Source organism: Myxocyprinus asiaticus, chromosome 5, assembly GCF_019703515.2.
Source record: "Myxocyprinus asiaticus isolate MX2 ecotype Aquarium Trade chromosome 5, UBuf_Myxa_2, whole genome shotgun sequence".
In the NCBI taxonomy this organism is placed as follows: Eukaryota; Metazoa; Chordata; class Actinopteri; order Cypriniformes; family Catostomidae; genus Myxocyprinus; species Myxocyprinus asiaticus.
In genome coordinates this window covers 9,402,673-9,426,220 of record NC_059348.1, presented here as the reverse complement: position 1 = coordinate 9,426,220, position 23,548 = coordinate 9,402,673, and the positions used below count along the sequence as shown (strand labels likewise).

The window sequence follows — 23,548 nt, the reverse complement described above, 5'->3', positions numbered from 1 at the left end:
GATGTCTTAAAAACCTCGCCCTCGTGCAAGATTCTGGGAAAAATCGCGTATCAAAGATCCATAAAATGCATTATACCAGTAAATCTAACTCAATGTGATATAAGCAAAATCTCAGCATAATTTTTTTAAACTGTTCTTGACACCTTGGTAACTGTAGCAAAACTCGCTCTACCAACCAGAGCCTCTTTGCAGAACTGCATGAGGATGAAGCTCACCAAACATGCAGTATTCTGCTTCTAACTGAGAATTTTTAATGGAGATGCACTGGCTGTCATGTGGCAGAGTGCTTGAGGTTTTCTTTTCCTTGGATATTAAATATTCATGGAAATTCTAAAACATCATATCCATGCACTGCAAGACTGCGAAAGCCTGTTAAAACTGCATACATTGTTAAAATGTTCATGCTTTATAATGAGACCCTTGAGAGGCAATGCACATCTCAAAATATCAGTGTATTATAATGATCTTTATCCATCATTAATGTTATGTTTTGCATTTCTTGTGACCATGGATGATAGCGTTCTTTCTCGCGCACGCACGCGAACAAACACAAGGTGCACGGCTAGAGAGAGAGCGCATCCATGGCTGTGATGTAGACTTTCTGATGTATAAGTAAAGGGGGCTTTAAGGTAAAAAGGTTGGGAACCAATTTTCTAGCGTATGTTTTCATAGAATAAACTTTTAAAAACAGCATATAGGCCCATGAGTGCAGAAATGCATCTCTGTGAGGTAGTTTGTGTGATAGAAAATATATTAGTTTGTTTCATAGAAAATATATTAACATTTTATAACTTTCAGGGCTAACTTTAACATTAAGCATCATTGCATTATACACTGCCTGTCCAAAAAAAAGTAGCCGTTTGGATTTAAGGTTATGATCTGGGGTTGCTTCAATTGATCAAGTCTAGGCTCAGCAACATTAAACAGCAATAAAATGAAGTCAGCTGAGTACCTGAATGTACTGAATGACCAGGTTATACCATCAATGGATTTTTTTCTTCCCTGATGGCACAGGCATATTCCAGGACATCAATGCCAAGATTCATCAGGCTCAAATTGTGAAAGAGTGGTTCAGAAAGCATGAAGAATCATTTTCACTCATGAATTGGCCACCACAGAGTCCTGACCTTAACCCCATTGAAGGTCTTTGGGATGTGCTGGAGAAGACTTTATGGAGTGGTTTGTCTCAATATCGTCAATACAGCCTTTAGCTTTGATTACAGCACACATTCATTGTGGCATTGTTTCGACAACCTTATGCAACATCGCAACATTTATTTCCATCCAGAATTGCATTAATTTTTGGCCGAGATTTTGTATTGACGACGGGAGAAAATCCATTGATCCATTGATGAGATAACCTGTCATTCAGTGCATTCAGGTACTCAGCTGACTTCATTTTACTGCTGCATAACGTTGTTGAGCCTAGACCTGACCAATTGAAGCAACCCCAGATCATAACACTGCCTTAAATCCAAACGGCAACTTTTTTTTTGGTCAGCCAGTGTACAACGCTTAACAGTAAAATTAACTGTTACACATAAAAAAATGAACTCCGACTGCACCCCTAAATTTTTGACTGTGCCCTTAAAATGTTCATTTAGGAGCAGGAGTGCTCCAAACAAAAATGGTAGCGTAGAGCCCTGTCACCATCCAGCACCATTTAGAGCAGCTACTGAAGAGCGTGTGAAGATTAAACTATAGCTGTGATGCACTTGTGCCAGTTAAAAGGATAGACTAGGCTTTCGAAAGTGAACACTTTAACATTCATGTAATGGCAAATGTTCTTGGCTACAGTAATGTGAATGTGACCTGGGTGATTAAATTAGGCAAAAAATTAAGTAAATAAATAACTATAAATAAATTACTGATGACATTTTACACCAGATCCTGAAGTGTAGCAATTAGCACAATTAAAAGCTTTTTAATAAAGTCTTAAGAAATGTGTCATTCCAGATTTCAATATCATGAATTATTTATGCATTACGAATTATTTTACTGTTTTTTTTGCTGTTATAAATGGTTTAAAAAACCATGACACACGACTGGAAAATTAAGTGCTTCTGTTTGTGTATTAGATTACTGAGGTTATCAAATGCATAAGATATGCACATGAAGCATAGGAAACAGGTGTCTTATCGTTGTCTCTTGCTGTGTGTCAAACAAGGATGTGTGAGTTAAGTTTGTGCTCGAGCCACTTGCTGCTGCTTGGCATGCATGAGTTGTGATGTCAGTAGTATTACACGGCAAAAAGCAAGTCAATATCATGATTTTAAGAGCCCGCAAAATCAAACTGGTTCTCGGGAATCAGCTACACAGATAGCAATCTAAACCTGCTGGGCAGTATTGCCTGCTGTACCTCCACTAGTGCCTTCAGTCGTCCAGCTACAGGGTCATCGGCTGGGAGCCACCCATCATCCTGGTGGTGGAACAGGAGTCAGGGGTGTCTCCCCGCCACCCTCCACAGCTGGACACAGGATCCTTTCCACTGCCTCTCATTCTTGCCTTCCCTTCAAGACATTTCTTCTTTACAGGTCATATAATATGCAGCCAGGGATCAATGCCCAGGGCTCAATGCTAAGAATTTTTTCTACTGGCCAAGTTGGGCCAGTGCTTCAGATTTTTACTGGCCCCAACACAAAAATGACAAATAGCTGTTTTTACCATCATGGCTTTAAAAAATATGTCCGAAGATAAATATATTTTACATATCTTATGTTTTTAATACAATAAAACCGTCCCTTTACGAGAGCACATACATGTTAAACAGTCTACACTGCACGGAGAGAGATATTGATGATGAGACGTGCACAGAGAGACATTGATTTTCAATCCTATAGAAAGAAACTGTTGATTTCTTGTGTTCCAATGTGTGGATTACTAATTTTCACCAACATGTAAAAAAATGTGGGGATTTCGCGCACTGTGAACACGGAATGTGCGGGGATACTTATAGTGTTGCACAACATTAAATCCCACTACAGAATTCATTAAGTGGGTTTTTTTCCTGCTATTTTCTATACATTGGTAATAGCAGCTGCTAAGACACCTGAAAAAGAGCGAAGACGACTTGCGCGTCCAGTATATTATGCATTTGCATGTCTTTGCGAGATAAATATACATGCGCTCGCTCCTCGGTAAGAAGACTTTGTTCGCTCCGTGTAATTTTTGTGTTCTCTCGCTTGTTGTTTGCTTGCACTAATGTTATAAATGCAGCACTGGCCCGATCAGGCAAGTGACAGTTCTAGCAGCTGGCCCGAATCTTTCTCACACTGGCCCCGGGCCATCGGGCAGTCCTTATTGTCGAGCCCTGATGCCTATCCATATACCAATCCCTCAACAGATTAATTTGAGATCTATAATCGCAATAATTTGCTCCTTTCCCTCGGCCACATACTGTCAAACATACTATCTAAACAAATGTTCCCTATTCCTACTTTCTCACTTCAACACATTTAGATTTAATCCAAGCACACCCCACTTTTTGTCCTTACTTCTTAACTATAGCCAAAAGCTCCCTTACTAAGCTTCCTTTGCCATTTCCTTCACAGACTTCTTCAGTGCTGCTCCAACTATGCCAATGTCTTTCAATAGGTGCTGTATTGGTTTTTCCATAAAACCTTGACACCGACTTCAACTGGATAAGTGACAGTCATTCTTCAATTTTCCCTGCACTTGGTGACTAAATCAGCATATTTTAGCATCTTCCTCTCAAAGGCAGCCTCCAGTCCTTCCCGTGGGACAAGGTGCTCAATTATTATGACTTTTCTAGATGACAGTGACCACAACACTACGTCTGGCCTTAAGGTAGTAATGGTGACATTAGAAGGAAATTTGGCCAAGGTCAACCACCATTGTCTAATCATTTCCAGGTGCCAGGATTAATCTGGGTTCCTTCTGTTAAGTGCAGCGCTTCCCTTTTTAACAAAATCGGTGAACCTCCTTGGAGTAGCATAAAGGCCTTTGTTTGATTTTACACACCTCTAGGATTTTAACCAGCATGCGCAGGACCTGATCATGCCACCACCTGTACCGGAAAAAGATGTAGCGTAAAGTAATGAACTGTTTGTGATCAAAATGTTTCTTGTAACAAAAATTATATAATCAGAATACATGATTTTTTTGAATGGCCATCAATGGGAAAACATGCTCTTAAGCACAGGAGGGTGTAGTTCCTGCATCTACCAGCAGGGGCCGACAGGGTTCTGCTAACCAGCCAACTCCTGCCAGGGTTAGGTGACTAGGAGGGTGGCTCCAGGAAGGGAGCGAGATCAGGCATTCAGAAGAGGGGACGAGGTCAGGCAGCTTGGAGCGGGGATGTGGTCAGGTGGCTCTAGAGCAAGGATGAGGATAGGGTCTGCAACAACCACTGGAGAGGGCGGTGGGTCAGCGGTGGCCCCTGGAGAGGGTGAAGGGTTGCTGTTGGCTGCTGGAGAAGGGTGGAGTGTCATGGCTGCTGCTGGGGAGAGGTTAGGGCGCCTTCATGGGTCTGGCAGCGCCCAATACGGGGAATTCTAGGGCGGCTACTTTAGAGCTTCCCATCTTTCTCCGGCATTGCCTCTCCTGCACTGGACCAACTAGCGGGACCGACGAGAACTGGGAGGTTGGACCAACAGAGATGGGGTCCCATTCCCCATGTAGGAGCAAAATCAGGAGGGCAAACGAGGAGGGCAGGTGGAGTAATTGAACAAATGATCAGGGAAATGAGGGGGGCAGGGAAATGAAACGAGACGGGGAACAGACACAAGCAGGGTAACATTGAAAAACACAATAAAAAGTCCAAAACATAATAATTTAAGAGTGTCAGGATCCTGCCACAAAAGTGAAAAACAAAACTGGACAGATGAAAGGATCCTGACAGTATCCCATATACACTGATGAGCTGAAACATTATGATCACTCACAATGGTGAAGTGAATAACGTTGATCATCTCCTAACAAGGGCACATGACAAGTTCTGAGTAGATTAGATGGTAAGTGAACAATCAGTTCTCGTAGTCAGCATGGTGGATGTTGGAGAAATATGCAGGAGTAAAGACCTGAGCGACTTTGACAAGGGCCAAATTGTTATGGCCAGAGCATCTCTGAAATGGCTAGGCTTGTGGGGTAATCCCGGTCGCAAGTAGTGAGTACATACTGACAGTGGTCTGATAAGGGACAAACCACAAACCACCGACAGGGTGTTGGGCGCCCAAAGCTCATCGATGCACGAGGGCATCGAAGACTACTCCATCTGGTCCGAACCGACAGAAGGTCTACTGTAGAAGGACTGCTGGTCTACTGGTCCCATTTTCTTATACATCACGTGGACGGCCGTGGACGTGTGGGGAAGTGATGGCACCAGGATGCACTGTGGGAAGACGACAAGCTTGGAAACCCTGGGTCCGGCCATTTATGTGGATGTCAATTTTACATGTGCCATCTACCCAAACATCGTTGCAGACCAGGTACACCCCTTCATGGCAATGGTATTCCCTGATGTCAGTGGCCTCTTTCAGCATGCACGCCCTGCCACACTGCACACATTGTTCGGGAATGGTTTAAGGAACATGATGAAGAGTTCAAGGTGTTGCCCTGGCCTCCACATTCTCCAGATCTCAATCTGATTGAGCATCTGTGGGATGTTCTGAACCAACAAGTCCGATCCACGGTGGCTCCACCTCGCAACTTACAGGACTTGAAGGATCTGCTGCTAATGTCTTGGTGCCAGATACCACAGGATACATCTACAGGGATCTTGTAGAGTCCATGCCTCGGTTCTGTTTTTGTGGCACGTGGAGGACCAACAGCATATTAGGCAGGTGGTCAGAATGTTTTGGCTCATCAGTGTATAAGATTAATCAATTATGTCAATATAATTTAAGCATGCTGAGTGACTCCAGTCTGGCTTCCTAAGCAACCAATTGGCCCAGTTGCTAGGGTGGGTAGAGTCACGTTGGGTTAACCTCCTCGTGGTCGCTATAATGTGGTTCTCGCTCTCGGTGGGGCGCGTGGTGAGTTGTGTGTGGATGGCGTGGAGAATAGCATGAAGCCTCCACACGCACTAGGTCTCCACGGTAACGTATTCAACAAGCCACGTGATAAGATGCGCGGATTGACGGTCTCAGACGCGGAGGCAACTGAGATTCGTCCTCCGCTGCCTGGATTGAGGCAAGTCACTACGCCACCACAAGGACCTAGAGCACATTGGGAATTGGGCATGCCAAATTTGGGAGAAAAGGGGAGAAAATCCCCCCCCCCAAAAAAAATAACATGAATATAATATTCCAACTAACATTTGCACAGACAATTAAACAAATGCACAGCTGAATGTGTTGTGTGCATTCATGATGAAAATGACAGAATTAATATTTTAGTGTGACAAATGTTACATAGAAATTAATTCTTAATCTTTGTTACATTCTGCTATTTCTTGTTGTAGTTCACTTTTATTGTACTGTATTTCCCTGTAATTAATAACTGTAATTATCCATCTTGTATTGACTCATGACTGTGTGTTCATTTTAGACCCGATGGAAGTGAAAGAGGAAAGTGAGGAACTAAATGAAGAGGAGGAGAAACATCCATATCAGAAACCATATGATTTCATAACTGGAGAAAAATCTTATAGTTGCTCACAGACAGATAAGAAATTCTCACAAAAAAGAACTCAAAAAACAAAAACAAAGCGTTCTTTCATCTGCCCTCAGTGTGGAAAGAGTTTCAGACAAAAAGGACAACTTAATGTCCACATCAGAACTCACACTGGAGAGAAGCCTTTCACATGTCATCAGTGTGGAAAGAATTTCACACAAAAAGGACACCTTAATGTCCACTTAAGAACTCACACTGGTGAGACACCTTTCACATGCCTTCAGTGTGGAAAGTGTTTCAGACACAAAGAGAGTCTTAAGGAGCACATGAGAACGCACACTAGAGAGCCTTTTACATGCCTTGAGTGTGGAAAGATTTTGGCAAGTCCATGTAGCCTAAGAAAACATACAAATATTCACTCAAAGCAATTACACCACTGTTCAGAGTGTGGCAAGAGTTTCAAACAGGCAGATGGTCTCAGACTTCATCTGCGCTATCACTTTGAAGAAAAGCCATTTAACTGTGATCAGTGCAGTCAAAAATTTATTTTTGCATCAATGCTGAAAAGACACTTAAAACTTCATGAGACTAATGAGAAGCCTTACAACTGCACTGTTTGTGGAAAGAGTTTTTCACAACTGGCCAATCTGAAACAGCACCAGAGAATACATTTTAGTGAGAAATCTAACATCTGCTGCTATTGTGGCAAAGCTTTTATCAGAGCTGAAGACTTGAAAGTGCACCAAAGAATTCATACTGGGGAAAAACCTTACAAGTGCTCACACTGTGGAAAGGGTTTCAAGCGTCCCAAACAGCAGAAAAGACATGAGAATGTGCATACTAGAGAGAATCCATACTATTGCTCTCCATGTGGAAAGAGTTACAGCACATTAAGTACTCTACGGAGACATTTAAAGAAGTTTTGCCCAAATGTGCAGATTTTATCTTGAGAGTCTTTATCATGTGAAAGAGACTAAATGAATGATACCTGCCAATATCTCTTATAGGATGGATAAAATAAAATGTTGATCATACCAGCTGATGAAATTACCATGACATCTCACAGCAGGTCATTGCACTTCCGGTTGCTTTCTGTGGTGACAGGTTTGTTTTGAGTAACATTACAGTACTTATGGTGTCAGATGATAAAAAAAAATACTAGGTTTTTGTCCCACTGCCCAATTATTGCTGTTTTTATCTTATTCTCTCTAAGCAAAGCAAAGTTCAGCTTTGTTCATTAATAACAGTTATTGGTGACTTAAGTTAGCTAAAGTTAAACATGATTCAGACATTCTTAATGGGGTCTTGTCATGCATTTGTTTCTTCCTTGAGGTTCATTTCTAATGTAAGTAAAGGTTTTTGCACAAATGTTATAATGTAGCATTTAAAGATCTTTGTCCACCCTGTCTTTGGCCCTTTGTGTGAAATGCTTGGTTTTCTTTGTACTTCACTTTTAAGACACCCATTGTTATGATTGGCTAATATCTTTGAAGAGCAAATGCCCTACCACCATAACAAGCGTGCTAATTTTGTATTTATTTTTTTCAAGAATGAAAGAAAACGTGCAAGTGATTTACAAAATCACCTAAAGGCACTCAGTCCAACATTACTATATATAGTGATATTATTATTATTGAGACACAAATGCAGTTAACATTATTAATATTGCAGATTTTCTATCACATAGAAATGCACATTTGACAGTAAAGCCTTCGGTTGGGAGGCAGATTTGAATTTACTGATATTACCAACGATGCAATCTGTAAAAAGTTCCTAACGACTAAGGTATGTAGGGCTGTGTTCAAATATTCTGACAGTAGGACTTGTTAACTGATAAACAGGTAGATCTTTCATCAGGCACTTAATTATTGATTAACTTTTTCTATCAAAGTTAATTAAAACTGAACTTATTTACAGAGTATAAAAACTCAAAGCTTCATTCTTAGTTCATGGGGGTCCAAGCTCTTGTTTACCTCAGTTCTTGCATAGTATCCAGAATTGTGCTGTGGTATTAGTAGGATTATGGTAATCACAGGTAAAACCATGTTCTTCCTACCAGATGTAATTATGGTTTTTAACAAACAATCTATGAAATTTGTAATGTAACACAATATCCTTGTAGATTATATGAAGAATAAGTGCCATAAAAATGACTTATATTCCCCTAATGTATAATATTTAACATAATTATAATGTTGCAACAAATATATACAATATTTCTACCAAATCACCATAGTTTACACAATTAGTGTTGCTAACTGCAATGTACTAAAAACGGTAATGTGTGGATTGTAAAGCCTGTAATTACTGTTGTGCATGGCACAATGTTTTCCTGTTTACCTTGTCACTGCTGTTAAGAATGTTAGGGCCTTTTAATCTGGTTTCAACAAGCTTCGCACGGAGCCTTTAAGATTTCCATATTTCACACTGTATTTACTGCGGAATTACGCAAGTGCAAAGCATGTCCATCAGTACTGTGCAGGTGGCTCGGCCCTGCTCCCTATGCCCAGTTCATCCCTGGTTGAGACTTAGTAGTGTATGCTTACAAGCATTACTAGCATATGCGTCGCCATTGTCTTTCCAATTTCAAAAAGGGTCATTTTTGCAGGGTGGAAACAATAAATGCTCCTTTTAGACTGGAGAGGAAGTTTTGAGTTCTGAAACTTACAGTATGTTTTTAGTACAGTGATCTCTTATGTCAAAATATCAAGGAAAATATGATTCCTCATGACATGACCCCTTCAAAGGCAAAGCAATTAAGGTATTACTTTCTATAAGGCCTTAAGGCATTTTAGACATTACAGAATAATTTTCTGTAAAGCTTCTTTGAAACTGTGCATTGTGAAAGCGCTATACACAAATTATTATTGGAATGATTTACAGCATATTATTATTGACAGTAATTTGAGTAAATGTACGACAGTAAAGCATGTCATATTCAAATATATGACTGTGAGTACAAGGAATGAGTTTTTAATTAATTTGTAAAGTGATCAATTAGTTCACATAACTTAAGATCACAATAAAGACATCTACTTCTATCATATTGTGTGTTTGTATTTTTTGTCACTGTCACCCATTTTATAGATCAGGAAATAGGAAATTAAGAGTGAAGCCAGGGAGAGTCACAGAGGATCCTTTTTGATGAAGTTGAGAGTTCAGACATATTAAGTTCAATGTTTTGTTTTTTGAGCAATGAGAGAGCTTTGACATTTTGTCCTTGGATTAGAGGATCCAGACCGCTGTCCATTGACAAATATATAATTACCCTGCCTAACTCACTTAAACTACAAGAGGAGTGGGATACAGACCCTCGAATTGCTTCCAGTGGAGTATTGACCATTTCATGGACATAAACAGTAACAAAGGAATTAGAACACTATTACGCATGTCTAGCCCATGTCTAAGCGTTTCCGGTAGTGTTGGATTGGAGTCCACCTTAGTCGAGTCAGAGTCAAGTCTGAGTCTTTAAACAATCAAGTTGAGTCAGAGTCCAAAAGGGGCCATGTCAGACTCAAGATCGAGTCCATTACATGCCGAGTCGAGTCTGAATTAATCTGTTCAAGAATCTGAATTCAAATTGTAACCATAAACTCAACATCAATATTTTAAGCTTATTTTAACCTTTACAACTAAGAAAAAACAATTGTCAATATTAGTGCAACGAAAACACCTGTTGCATTTCCTTTATATATATATTATATACAGTTGAAGTAAGAAGTTTATATACACTTAGTTGAGGTCATTAAAACTCATTTTTTAACCACTCCACAGATTTAATATTAGTAAACTATTGTTTTGGCAAGTCGTTTAGGACATCTACTTTGTGCATGACACAAGTCATTTTTCCAACAATTGTTTACAGATTGTTTCACATTTAATTGACTATATCACAATTCCAGTGGGTCAGAAGTTTACATACACTAAGTTAACTGTGCCTTTAAGCAGCTTGGAAAATTCCAGAAAATGATGTCAAGCCTTTAGACAATTAACTTCTGATAGGAGGTGTACTTGTGGATGTATTTTAAGGCCTACCTTCAAACTCAGTGCCTCTTTGCTTGACATCATGGGAAAATCAAAAGAAATCTGCCAAGACCTCATTAAAAAAATGTGGACCTCCACAAGTCTGGTTCATCCTTGGGAAAAATTACCAAATGCCTGAAGGTACCACATTCATCTGTACAAACAATAGTACGCGAGTATAAACACCATGGGACCACACAGCCGTCATACCACTCAGGAAGGAGACACATTCTGTCTCCTAGAGATGAACGTAGTTTGGTGTGAAAAGTGCAAATAAATCCCAGAACAACAGCAAAGGACATTGTGAAGATGCTGGAGGAAACAGGTAGACAAGTATCTATATCCACAGTAAAACGAGTCCTATTTCGACATAACCTGAAAGGCTGCTCAGCAAGGAAGAAGCCACTGCTCCAAAACCGCCATGAAAAAGCCAGACTACAGTTTGCAAGTGCACATGGGGACAAAGATCTTACTTTTTCGAGAAATGTCCTCTGGTCTTATGAAACAAAAATTGAACTGTCTGGCCATAATGACCATTGTTATGTTTGGAGGAAAAAGGTGAGGCTTGCAAGTCAAAGAACACTATCCCAACCATGAAGCATGGGGGTGGCAGCATCATGTTGTGGGGGTGCTTTGCTGCAGGAGGGACTGGTGCACTTCACAAAATAGATGGCATCATGAGGAAGGAAAATTATGTGGATATATTGAAGCAACATTTCAAGACATCAGCCAGGATGTTAAAGCTCGGTCGCAAATGGGTCTTCCAAATGGACAATGACCCCAAGTATACCTCCAAATTTATTGCAAAATAGCTTAAGGACAACAAAGTCAAGGTATTGGAGTGGCCATCACAAAGCCCTGACCTCAATCCGACAGAAAATTTGTGGGCAACTGAAAAGATGTGTGCAAGCAAGGAGGCCTACAAACCTGACTCAGTTACACCAGTTCTGTCTGGAGGAATGGGCCAAAATTCCAGCAACTTATTGTGAGAAGCTTGTGGAAGGCTACCCAAAATGTTTGACCCAAGTTAAATAATTTAAAAGCAATGCTACCAAATACTAACAAAGAGTAAACTTCTAACCTACTGGGAATGTGATGAAAGAAATAAAAGCTGAAATAAATAATTCTCTCTACTATTATTCTGACATTACACATTCTTAAAATAAAGTAGTGATCCTAACTGATCTAAGACAGGGAATGTTTTCAACGATTAAATGTCAGGAATTGTGAAAAACTGAGTTTAAATGTATTTGGCTAAGGTGTATGTAAACTTCTGGCTTCAACTGAGATCAGCAGTTACAGAAATACTCAAACCAGTCCATCTAGCACCAACAATCATGCCACGGTCCAAATCACTGAGACCACATTTTTCCCCATTCTGATGGTTGATGTGAATATTAACTGAAGCTCTTGACCTGTATCTGCATGATTTTATGCACTTCTGCCACACGCATGGCTGATTAGATAATCACATGGATGATTGTTGGTGCCAGACAGGTTGATTTGAGTATTTCTGTACTGATCTCCTGGGATTGATGGACTCTTACACAACCATTACAAAAGATGCAAACATTCATTGATGCTCAAGAAGGCAACTCAAGGACCAAACTTTTGAACAGGACGATTTGTGTAAATTACAGTAAATGTTGTGTACATAAATTAAATAATCTTTAAATAATCTTTTATCTCTTCTGAAAGGGGTGTGAAATCTTCTAGGCCTAAAACAAAAGGGGTATGCAAACTTCTGCACTTCACTGTATATATAGTTTAAGAAAATTTATATTTTATTTTATATTTAGTTTTTTCACGATTTTACCACATTTTGGCTTTTTTTAATGTACAGATTCCATTTAGCATATTCTATCCATTTAATTTCATATTGCATGTGTAATTATGAAATGACTTTTCATACTAGGTACATATTTTAACAAAATTCACAACATTGGAACCTAAAATTCAAAATACAATCCCCACATCTAACATTTAAGTGCTTGTACTATGTAAAAAGTGCAGTATAGCTGACTGAATGTGACATTGTCTGATTTACCTCTGTGCTCTTGGGGAAATTAACATTCACAGTGAAAGTAAACACTCCGCTTACATTTTCACGTGTTGCATGAAGAAATTGTTGAAAATGCATTTTTATTAGTGCATTTCTTCTTGCGCTGACTGACAGGATGACATAGAGCACGAGCGCCAAGCGCATACCGTCATTGCCATAGTAACCAGATACATTTCAGCTGATTTGCTGAAGACTAGAATCAAAGTATTGTCAAATCAATGTGCAACGCAACGGAATTTATTTTCTTCCCTACAAATGATACCAGAGACAACAGCTAGAAGGACAATGAGGAGATTTAATATAAGAAAATCAGTGAGCCTACCAGCTGAAAACAGGACATAATTACATTCTTAGAGAACTGTCGGGACACAGTACTTTAAACCGGAACTGTACCGGGTAAACCGGAACGTCTGGTCACCCAATCTATAATTACATTTTAAACAAAACATTTTGCAGCACAAATTTTTATTTTGATATGTTGTTTTAGTAAACTGTGAGAGACATGATGTGGATGTCTTGACTTAATGAAGTTCTTAACCACGATGAAACTGTGATGCGAGAACCGTCTTGGCTGCACAAATGCCACCTGCTATTTTACCAGTTGTCAGGTCCCGTGCCGTGCGAAACTGCCTTGTATAGTTTCTACATACCTGTCTTTATGTGTTCGTCATGCCAGCCACCTTGGTAATCGATGTTGTACAGTAGTCTCTCAGTAGTAACATTCAAGCGTATTGGTTGACTGATGAGTGTGCCACTCTGCATGTGCGTATGTATGAGTGCGTGTTTGCTCAACATGTTGAAATAAACTCTGGCTACATCTACGACATCAGGGGGTGCTACAGCTGTATGCAGACAGAGATGTGTTCATTTATTTCTGTTTTGTTATTTTTATTTATTTATTTATTTTTCATTGCATCACAAATGCCATGGACTCATCTGGACTCGGGAAAAAATCCAAAGTCCCAAAGGCTCGAATCCGAGTCAAGTCCGAGTAAAAATGCTTCCTAGTCCATGAAAATTGGACTCGTGACTCAGACTCGAGTCCGAACTTGAGTACCCCAACTCTAATTTCGGGTAGCGTCACTTTTATAACCCAGAACAGTCCAAAAAAAATTATTAGAGCGTACTTTGAGTCTATCTTAAACAGAACAAGTTAGACTTGTCAAGTCATTTTTATTTGTATAGCACTTTTCACAACACACATCATTTCAAAGCAGCTTTACAGAGAATCATGCATTAACAGAAAATGAAACTGTAATATCTATAACGTCTTAGAGTCATCATTGTGTAGTTTGGTTAAATAAGATTGTAAATTGTGTATAAAAATAAAGAATTAAATAATTAAATTATAATTGTATTTAGAACCCAAGTGAGCAAGTCGAAAGCGACTGTGACAAGGAACACAAAACTCCATAAGATGGAGAAAAATAACCTTGTGAGAAACCAGGCTCACTGTGGGGGCCAGTTCCTCTCTGGCTAACCGGCATTAATATATTGCCAATATTAGTTATTTATGTGCAGTGCAGGTCATGGTTTAAAATTAGTAAACTAAGTAAGTGTTAAGGGCCATTGTTTATACAAAGATTTTGTATGAACTGTAAGATTAATGACTAATGTCTTTGAAGTTCATCCTGGATTAACTGCAGAAGTTTACATAGATGCATTGTCCTTTGTTAGTTGGCTGATGAAGGGTATTGTTGGCAATTAATTGAAAGTCTATGTATTCCATTTCAAGAGTAATTTCCATCATTAGACCGAGGTGATGAAAGCAGAGATCAGTGAGGTGCATCGCAGTTCAACCAGCACGTCATTTCGGTGAGGTCCATCTCACGTCCAAGGTTCAGGCAGTGTCATACAAAGTATCCCATGTCTTATGGTTTGAGTTGGCATCAGTTCATCCTCTGAAGTCCATCATAATAGACTGAAATGATGTCTGGCTGACACCAGCTGCATTTAGTTGTCATTACTCAGAGACACATAGCACTGGAGTCTGACACCAAGCAGGAACGGAGGTGGATCTGGCCGGCTCTGGTAACCTCGGGATATGAATCCCAAGGTTGAGACAGGGAAACAAATAGAATAACATTAGCGTAGATGCCATTCAATTTTTTGCAGAGTTATAGAACATGATAAATGTTTCTGGTTCAGGCAGACCTAACTAAAGCAGCCTAATTGTGAGTTGATGGATAAATTAGGTGTATGCCTGGCTAAATAGATGAGTCTTTGGTCTAGACTTAAACTGAGTGAGTGTGTCTGCATCTCGAACAGTGTTAGGGAGACTATTCCATAGTTAAGGAGCCAAATATGAAAAGGATCTACCTCCTTTTGTGGATTTTGATATTCAAGGAACTATAAACAGGCCAGAATTTTGCGATCGTAATGAACGTGATGGAATATAGCATAGAAGGTCACTTAAGAACTGCGGAGCTAGACCATTCAAAGCTTTGTACGTAGTTAACAGAATTTTAAAACTAATACGAAATTTAATAGGTAGCCAATGTAACAATGATAAAATGGGGCTAATATGACCAGGGTTGGGAGGGTTACTTTTGAAATGTATTCCACTACAGATTACAGAATACATGCTGTAAAAATTTAATTTGTAACGTATTCCATTAGATTACTCAAGGTCAGTAACGTATTTAAATACTCTGGATTACTTCTTCAGCACTGGTAGATTTTTTTCAATTGTTTTAACTATAAAAACTCTGCCAGTACAGTAAGACAAAATACACATGTTAAAAATACATTCTCTGAAAAACCTAAATATCTAATGCAGTGTTGTTTCTAAAACAATATAAATCTAATTGGTCTTGTTTTAAGGATTTTTAGATATTTTTACAGGAAAACAATACAAAAATTATTATCAAGAATACAATTTTTGCCCTAATATCAAAGGTCTTACAAGAAAAAAAGAAATTATGATCCAACGTGAATTTTCTTGATAAAAAAAGTATGATCGTGCCTGGAAACGTGCTTGTAAAATGGCTAGAAATAGCATTTTAGCTTTGCGTAAAGCTGACTTTGAAATTTACACAAGGTTTAATTATATTTCTTTTGTTCTAAATTTCAAACTTCTCTGTCTGCTCGTATGAATGTAACACATCATAAGAAAGTGTTTCACCGCTGTTCAAACACTTTGTATCGCATCATTTATATGTATAAATGTTTTCCATCTGAAAGGACTAAATATTAAATGAAATAAATGACAATAAAATGCATAGTAATCTCTTCAGTAATCAAAATACTTTTTGAATGTAACTTTATCCTAAATACCAATGATTTAAATTGTAACTGTAGTGGAATACAGTTACTTATATTTTGTATTTTAAATACGTAATCCCGTTACATGTATTCCGTTACTCCCCAACACTGAAAATGACCATATTTCGTGGTTCTAGTCAGCACTCTGGCAGCTGCATTTTGAACCAATTGAAGTTTATTTATTGAACTTGCAGGACATCCTCCCAGTAATGCATTACAATAATCTAGTCTTGAGGTCATGAATGCATGAATTAGTTTTTCGGCATCAGTGACAGGGAGCATGTGTCAAAACTTAGCAATATTTCTGAGGTGGATGAATGCTGATCTACAAACATTGGAAATTTGATTTTCAAAGGACAGATTGGTATCAAATATAACACCTAAGTTCCTCGCTGTAGAAGACGATGTAAAAGTACATCCATTGAGAGTCAAATTATATTTTAGCGGCTTGTTTTTAGAGGTTTTTGTTCCAATAATTAGTACCTCTGTTTTGTCAGAATTGAGTAGAAGGAAATTTCTAGCCATCCAATCTTTTATTTCATTGATACACTCTGCTAATTTGGAGAATTGTGAAATCTCATCAGGTTTTGAAGAAATATAAAGTTGGGTATCGTTGGCATAACAGTGGAAACTTATTCCACGATTCCTGATAATATCTCCCAGGGGAAGCATATACAAGGAGAAAAGCAGAGGCCCTAAAACTGATCCCTGTGGCACTCCATACGTTACTTTTGTTTGGTTTGACAATTATTCATTTACATTGACAAAGTGGTAGCAGTCTGCTAAATAGGACCTAAACCATGCTAATGCAACTCCACAAATGCCAACATAATTCTCCAGCCTATTCAAGAGAATGTTGTGATCTATCATGTCAAATGCAGCACTTAGATCTAAAAGCAATAGAAGTGAAATGCAGCCACAATCAGATGATAAGAGCAAGTCATTTGTAACTCTGATAAGTGCAGTCTCTGTACTGTGATAGGGCCTAAATCCTGACTGAAATTGTTTATTTATACATATTTTTTTCTGTAGAAATGAACATAGTTGGGAGGACACTACCTTTTCTAGTATTTTTGACATAAACGGGAGATTTGAAATTGGTCTATAATTAGCCAATTTTCCAGGATCAAGCTGTAGCTTCTTAACAAGCGGTTTGATAACTGCCATTTTCTTGGGAAATATCCTAAGGATAGCGAGGAGTTAACTATATTAAGAAGAGGTTCTGAGATTACAGGGAATACCTCTTTTAAGAGCTTACTTGGTATTGGATCTAACATACATGTTGTGGCTTTTGATCTTTCGATAAGTTTTGTTAGCTCTTCATGACCTATGACAGCGAAGGTTTGAAGTTGCTCGTGAGGAAAATTATGAGATACAGTTTTCTGTGGTACTGTGACAGACGATTGCATAATTCAAATTTAATTTCTGATTATTTGACTAATTTTAACAGTAAAGAAACTCATGAAGTCATTACTATTGTGCTGTGATGGCAGTACTGAAAAAACACCTAGGATTGTTGTGGTTACTTTTTATGTGTGAGACAACTTAACAGCAGGAAGGAAGTAGACACAGGGAAGTGGGGTTTCTTCTGGCACAGGTAAGATTTTTAATCAGCCACTTCAAGGTTTTTCAAGTTCACAAACTCATCAGATTCACAGCAGGTAGTCAAACAAACACATCAGCTTCACAGGAACATAATAACCTCAACACATCAGCTTCACACACATAATAGATTAAACCGCTTCAACTTCGGGTACACCGTGGCCTTTCTTGTGCCAGACTCTCTCACCCAGCTGCTGGCGTGGCTGGTTATATGCCGCTCTCCCCATGCTCACCGGAATTAGAGACAGGTGTTAAACATAATCTAGCTCAGGTGCAAGAGACCTTACCGCTTTCTCTCTCTCCAGATGGATGCTTGACCACGCCCCCACTGCCACATTATGAGTTTGCTAAAATATGCTGACCTGGCAGCTTTAAGTGCCCATCTGTAGCTATAGACACTATCCTTCCACACACCGTGAAATACCTCTAATTTTGTATTCTTCCACTTGCGCTCCATTTTCCGAGCTGCTGTCTTGAGAACATTATCAAGAGTACTAGAGAAGACTGTATTTATATTTTCTGATATTACTTCAAGTTTTTCTAGACTTTTTGGCTTACTGAATATATAAGATATATCTGGAAGATTATTAGTGAAGCTATATTTAGTGGTTGAAAAAATAGTTCTATCTGAACAATAGCGTGGTGTAGATTGAGTGACATTAGCTGATCCTAGCATACAAGAGATGAGGTAATGATCTGAGATGTCATTGCTCTGCGGCAGAATTTCTAAAGTATCAATGTCAACTCCATATGACAGAATTAAATATAGCGTATGATTATGGCGACGAAGTTGGTCCTGTCACATTTTGTCTGACTCCAAGAGAGTTGAGAATATCGATAAATGCTAATCCCAATGTGTCATTTTCATTATCTATGTGAATGTTGAAATCACCAACAATTAAAGCTCTATCTACATTAACTACTAGATCTGATAGAACATTTGCAAATTCACCAAGGAAATCAGAATACTGCCTGGGTGATCTATATACTGTAGCAAGTGCAAAAGACAACAGAGAATTTTTTATTGTATCTGACGGTGTCACATTAAGCATTATTAGTTGAAAAGACTCAAACTTATATCCTGCCCTCTGAATAACACCAAAAACTTAAATGTAAATTGCAGCAACACCTCCTCCTCGACCCTTCAGACGAGGCTCATATTTATAACAATAACCTGGGGGAGTAGATTCATTTAAACTAATATATTCATCCGGTTTAAGCCAGGTTTTGTTCAAACAGATCGCATCCAAACTATGATCTGTAATAATTTCATTTAAAATTAGTGCTTTGGTTGAAAGAGATCTAATGTTTAGTAGCCCTACCTTTATATGATGTTTATCTTCTATTTTTTGTTATTTTCGAGTTTTACCATAATACATTTTTTTATAAATTATTAAGGGAGTGGTTTGTGTTTGGTACTACATGAAACAGACACAGTCTCTATGTGATATGTAGGTGATACGATCTCTATGTGTTGTTGTTTATGTGACCTGTGTGACATCTCAAGGCAACATCCAGCCATTCAGTCACACTACTCTACTAGAAACCTCATCACGACGAGGAGCAGGGAGGGGGCCAGAGCATATTACAGTGTCTGATATAATTTTTGCAAGTTCAACCACCTCTTTAACATTATCTCTAGTGATCTCCGAATGGCGAAGCCGGACATTGTTAGTGCCAACATGAATAACAGTTTTAGAAAATCTACATTTAGCATTAGCCAGCACTTGTAAATTTGATCTGATGTCAGACGTTCTGGCACTGGAAATGCATTTAACAATAGTGGCTGGAGTCTCCGTTTCAACGTTCCTTACAATAGAATCACCTATGACCAAGGCTCTTTCAAAATGATTCTCAGTGGGTGCATCACTGAGTGGGGGGAATCAATTGGAAACCTTAACAGGAACGGGGGAGTGGTGTCACTTTGCTGGGCGAGTATGCCGCCGAGACATCACCCAAACGTCCTGCTGCGGGGGCTCTACAGCCGGAACCAAAGTGTGTGTTGCTCGCTGTACTACCCATATCCGAAACAGTATCTACCGGCTTCTCTTTCTCACTGACCTCTACTAGCGTTCGGATGCGTGCCTCTAACTCATTAACTTTCTCCGTCGATGTGAATCCCTCATGCAATTGCAGTTGTTGTGTTAGTTCCTGATCAGCAGATGTTTGAGATTGATGCAATAGTTTGTGTAAAACACAGACGAGAAAACGAATGCACACAGTCGACATGCAAGATGTAGACAAGCGGAAGAAAAGAAAAGAAAGAAAACGGGTGCATGTGGTAATATACACGCAGTTGAAACAGTAGAAAAGCAGGAGAAAAAACTAAGCACGCGGTAAAATAAAATGATGAGTGTAGAGGAATAAGCAATGCTAAGCAGGCTAGCAAGCTACAAACAAACAGACTCGTGCAGCGTGCCGGCAGCAACCAGAACAGGAAACTCGCTTACTGTCCCCTGCTGACCAGGACTCGTTGAGAGATAAAGTATGTTCACTTCACTTTATCTCTTGCAGTATTAAATTTTGTCTGTTGGCGCTTAATCAAAAGCTTTGATTCTTGTCTGTTAGTTTTCGCTTGTTGCCACAAAACTGCAAAAAGGTTGTGCAAAAACTGAAAATAAACAATGTCAGTACAGGATCATTTAAATCAGACTCTGAGTCAAAAATAATTCTCAAAGAACATCATACGTTTACCTGAAGTGACTTATCCAGACATGTTGTTGATACTGAGTGCCTACGCTGCGAGAGAGCCGATGAAAGTGTATCATAGTTTAGATGCTTACAATTATATCCAAGGTTGGGAATATTGGATCGCTCCAATTAAAATCAATGAAGCTGTTAAATCTGAAAGTGCTTGACTAGCAGACAAGGTGTAAGGTTTTTTTTTAATTCTAAAAAACTTTCCTTGTGTGTCTCTTTCTCCTGTGGTAGCTTTTATACTACTCCTACTCTGAGATCTTGGCAGTGCAATACTGCAGATATTGTTGACTTTTGTGTGACAAATTGCTTGTTATGTTTCTCATTTGTAAGTCACTTTGTACTTTATAAAAGCATATGACTAAATGTAAATGTAAATGACTTGCGCAGCTTCTTTCATTATAATAGGAGCAATCTATAATCACTTTTAGAGCCTATAAAGAAATACTCTGACTTCACAAGCCAGCTATACTCTACCTTTCAAACTTACTATTAGTTGGCAAAAATGTTGTTTACCTACCAGAGATAAGATGTGTGCTACAGGTGTTAGTACAGCACGTATCCAGCCATTTTGCTTCATCACAGCGGTTCATGCATCCATTTGCGGTTGCTTTTTCGGAAATGTAAACACTTTAATATCCGTTAGTTCCAGGCATCCAGGGAGCATCCAGCCACCGAACAACATGGTTCAAATTTTAGTGACATTCTATTACAATCGTATTAACCTTAGTAATGTATATCTTGTTAAAGTCACTATGAATGAATCGCCTCTCGCTGTTGTTTTGAATGAGTATGACAACTAGCCGGAAATATTCAAGGGACAAAGACATCACTTTTTTAAACTGACCAACAGTCCTTGAAATGGTCTATATATATATCCCTGCACTGGCTAAGTTCTATTTAAATACCAGTCCCTTAAGGCCTTTAATTACTATTTGTGGTCATTTACAGAGTATTTAGCAACATGTTATTACTAAGGCCAGTCCTGCCACTTTAACCACACTAGGCCAAGTCACAATTCTAATTTTATTTTTATTTTATTTTTTTTGTGCATTCATACACTTATTTTATCCCAAATATATCAAATTCTGTGTTATTAGGCATTTCTTATTCCAATTCTATGTTTGGATTCCACAATTTCATCCATGTTTCCTTCATTGCGGAATCATTGGGCCCTATAAAGGCTATATCAAAGGCTATTTTATTTGCCAGTGAGGGTTGTACCCAAGATAAAGAGAAACGTGAGTGTTTGTGGACAGGGTATGAAAATAAAAATTTTGCAAGCTGTCAGGCAGAAAACCTTCATACCTCATTTCCAAGACATGGTAAAGAGAAAGCCTACAAATAGACAAAAACTAATACCCATACCATGTCTGTCCACCGATAAACAACAGCAAACTCTAGATCAGTTGAAAATCATATTGCCAACAGCAGCAGTGGTAAAAGGTGAAATTAGCTGGGTTTCCATCCTCATATTCCTATGCAAATTTGGAGATATTGCATAACAAATGCTGGATGGGAAAACCAAGATGGAACGAAGTTTCCTAAAATTGTTCATAAAAAAACTTGAGGTGGATACAATTTATATTCAGTAGAAGGACGTGCATAGACCGCGATGTACACACATTTACTAAATATATTCAAACAGTATAGAATTTATATAGCAACACTGATGCGCATCAAAAAAGTTGTAACTTTGCCTCAACAAGCCCTAAATACCTAATTTGCTCTGAGAATATCATCAATATCACCGCACACCATCTGAACTGTTGCTCTGGTTATTTTAAAAATGCTAAAGCCTCGTCAAAATTATTGACCTCCCAGAATAGTCTGACATGCTTTCGTTCCCAGCCTTAAGGCATCATAGCATAAAAACGTTATCATAGACTTGTAGGGTATTTCCATTATTAGACCAAATAAAAATGAGATGAAAGATGCAAATATTTCAGAATGAGCAAGAAGAAGCACCTGCTCATGCAAAAGACCAATATTTGGCAAAATCATCTGTTGGTCTAAAGAGAACTGCTTGATGAAATGGTTTAATTAGAGCTGTGTAGTCACACAACACAATACAGTGCAGTGGTTCTGCAACACATTTAATTTTCTCCTCAGGTCCTCAGATCTTTTACCACTATCTGTTCTCCGTTCTCGTTTTAAGTCCAAGGGAGACAGGTCTTTCTCAGTTACTGCTCCTAAGCTCTGGAACAGCCTGCCCTTTCATATTAGACCTTCCCCTCTATCACCATTTTTAAATTTGAAGGCGTATTTATTTTCTTCAGCTTTTGATTTAGCTCAAAGTTTATTTCTGAAAAAATCATGTTATTTAGTGCTCTGTTTTGTTCATATATATTTTCTTTAATTCTGTTTATTCTTCATCGCTTGTTTATATTTAGGAATTTGCTCTTGCCATTTGACCTCTCCTCCTCCCGCATGCTTTCCGTGATCATCACTCCAGTCCAGTATGTGTCGGTAATGCAACATGAACTGCTTTTCCGATCCGCCATTAAACATCACAAGAAGAAGTTGTTGTTGTTGTTATTGTGACGTCATAAGGACCCGCCGCAATTCCGCCGTCTGTTGTGATTCAGTTGACTTAAGGTTTGTGTTTTTCAGTGCTTTAACTAAAATATATAAAACAATACAACACTTTTACACATAAACAACATGGTAATATTACTTGAAATCATTTAGCGTTTGTGATATAAAACGAATATAATGTTGTTCAGTCTCATTGTTTATGTGAATTAATCATTAAAACAAGCTAAACTCATCATAACATGAATATTGAGGATTAAATTAAAAACAGTTAGTCATTTATCAGAAGTTAGAAGATAAGCAGTTTTTCATCCATCAATATGCAATAAATTATCTGTAACAAGAGCTGAAGCAAAAATTAGAAATAGACAAAGAAAAAAAATGCATTTTAGGAGGGTTTAAAGTTACTTTATAAAGTTATTTTCCTGATAATGTGTTCAAATCCCAAACATTTATCTTCATTTTTTTGTAAATTTAGTTAAGTACTGTATTAATGTCATTGTTGTCTATTAATAACCTCATCATGAGAAATGTGAATACAAATCAAACCTGTGTTTATTGTGGAACATGTCATTTTTGTGTCTTTTTTAGACACAAAATCATCTCTTCATGATCAAATATTTATTTGAAAGTCTAAATATACATTTTTGGCTGATGGAGTCTTGCATTTCATTTACCTTCTCTATCCATAAAATATAAAAATATAAACAATATAATATTAAGCTATCTGTGATCAATTTGAAAATATTAAAAGCTTAATCAATTCACAAGATGGTGAAAGGGTTGAATGCC

The 23,548-nt window shown here is 38.4% G+C and overlaps 1 protein-coding gene across 1 annotated transcript in view; it reads left to right on the top strand.

The window, feature by feature from the left end:
- LOC127440570 (zinc finger protein 850-like) overlaps nucleotides 1-23,548 on the top strand; it is a 67,748-nt gene that overhangs the window by 37,302 nt on the left and 6,898 nt on the right. The window contains exon 5 of the mRNA XM_051697247.1: nucleotides 6,508-7,505. Within this exon, the coding sequence (XP_051553207.1) occupies nucleotides 6,508-7,505 (998 nt within the window). The remainder of the gene's footprint in view (nucleotides 1-6,507; nucleotides 7,506-23,548) is intronic.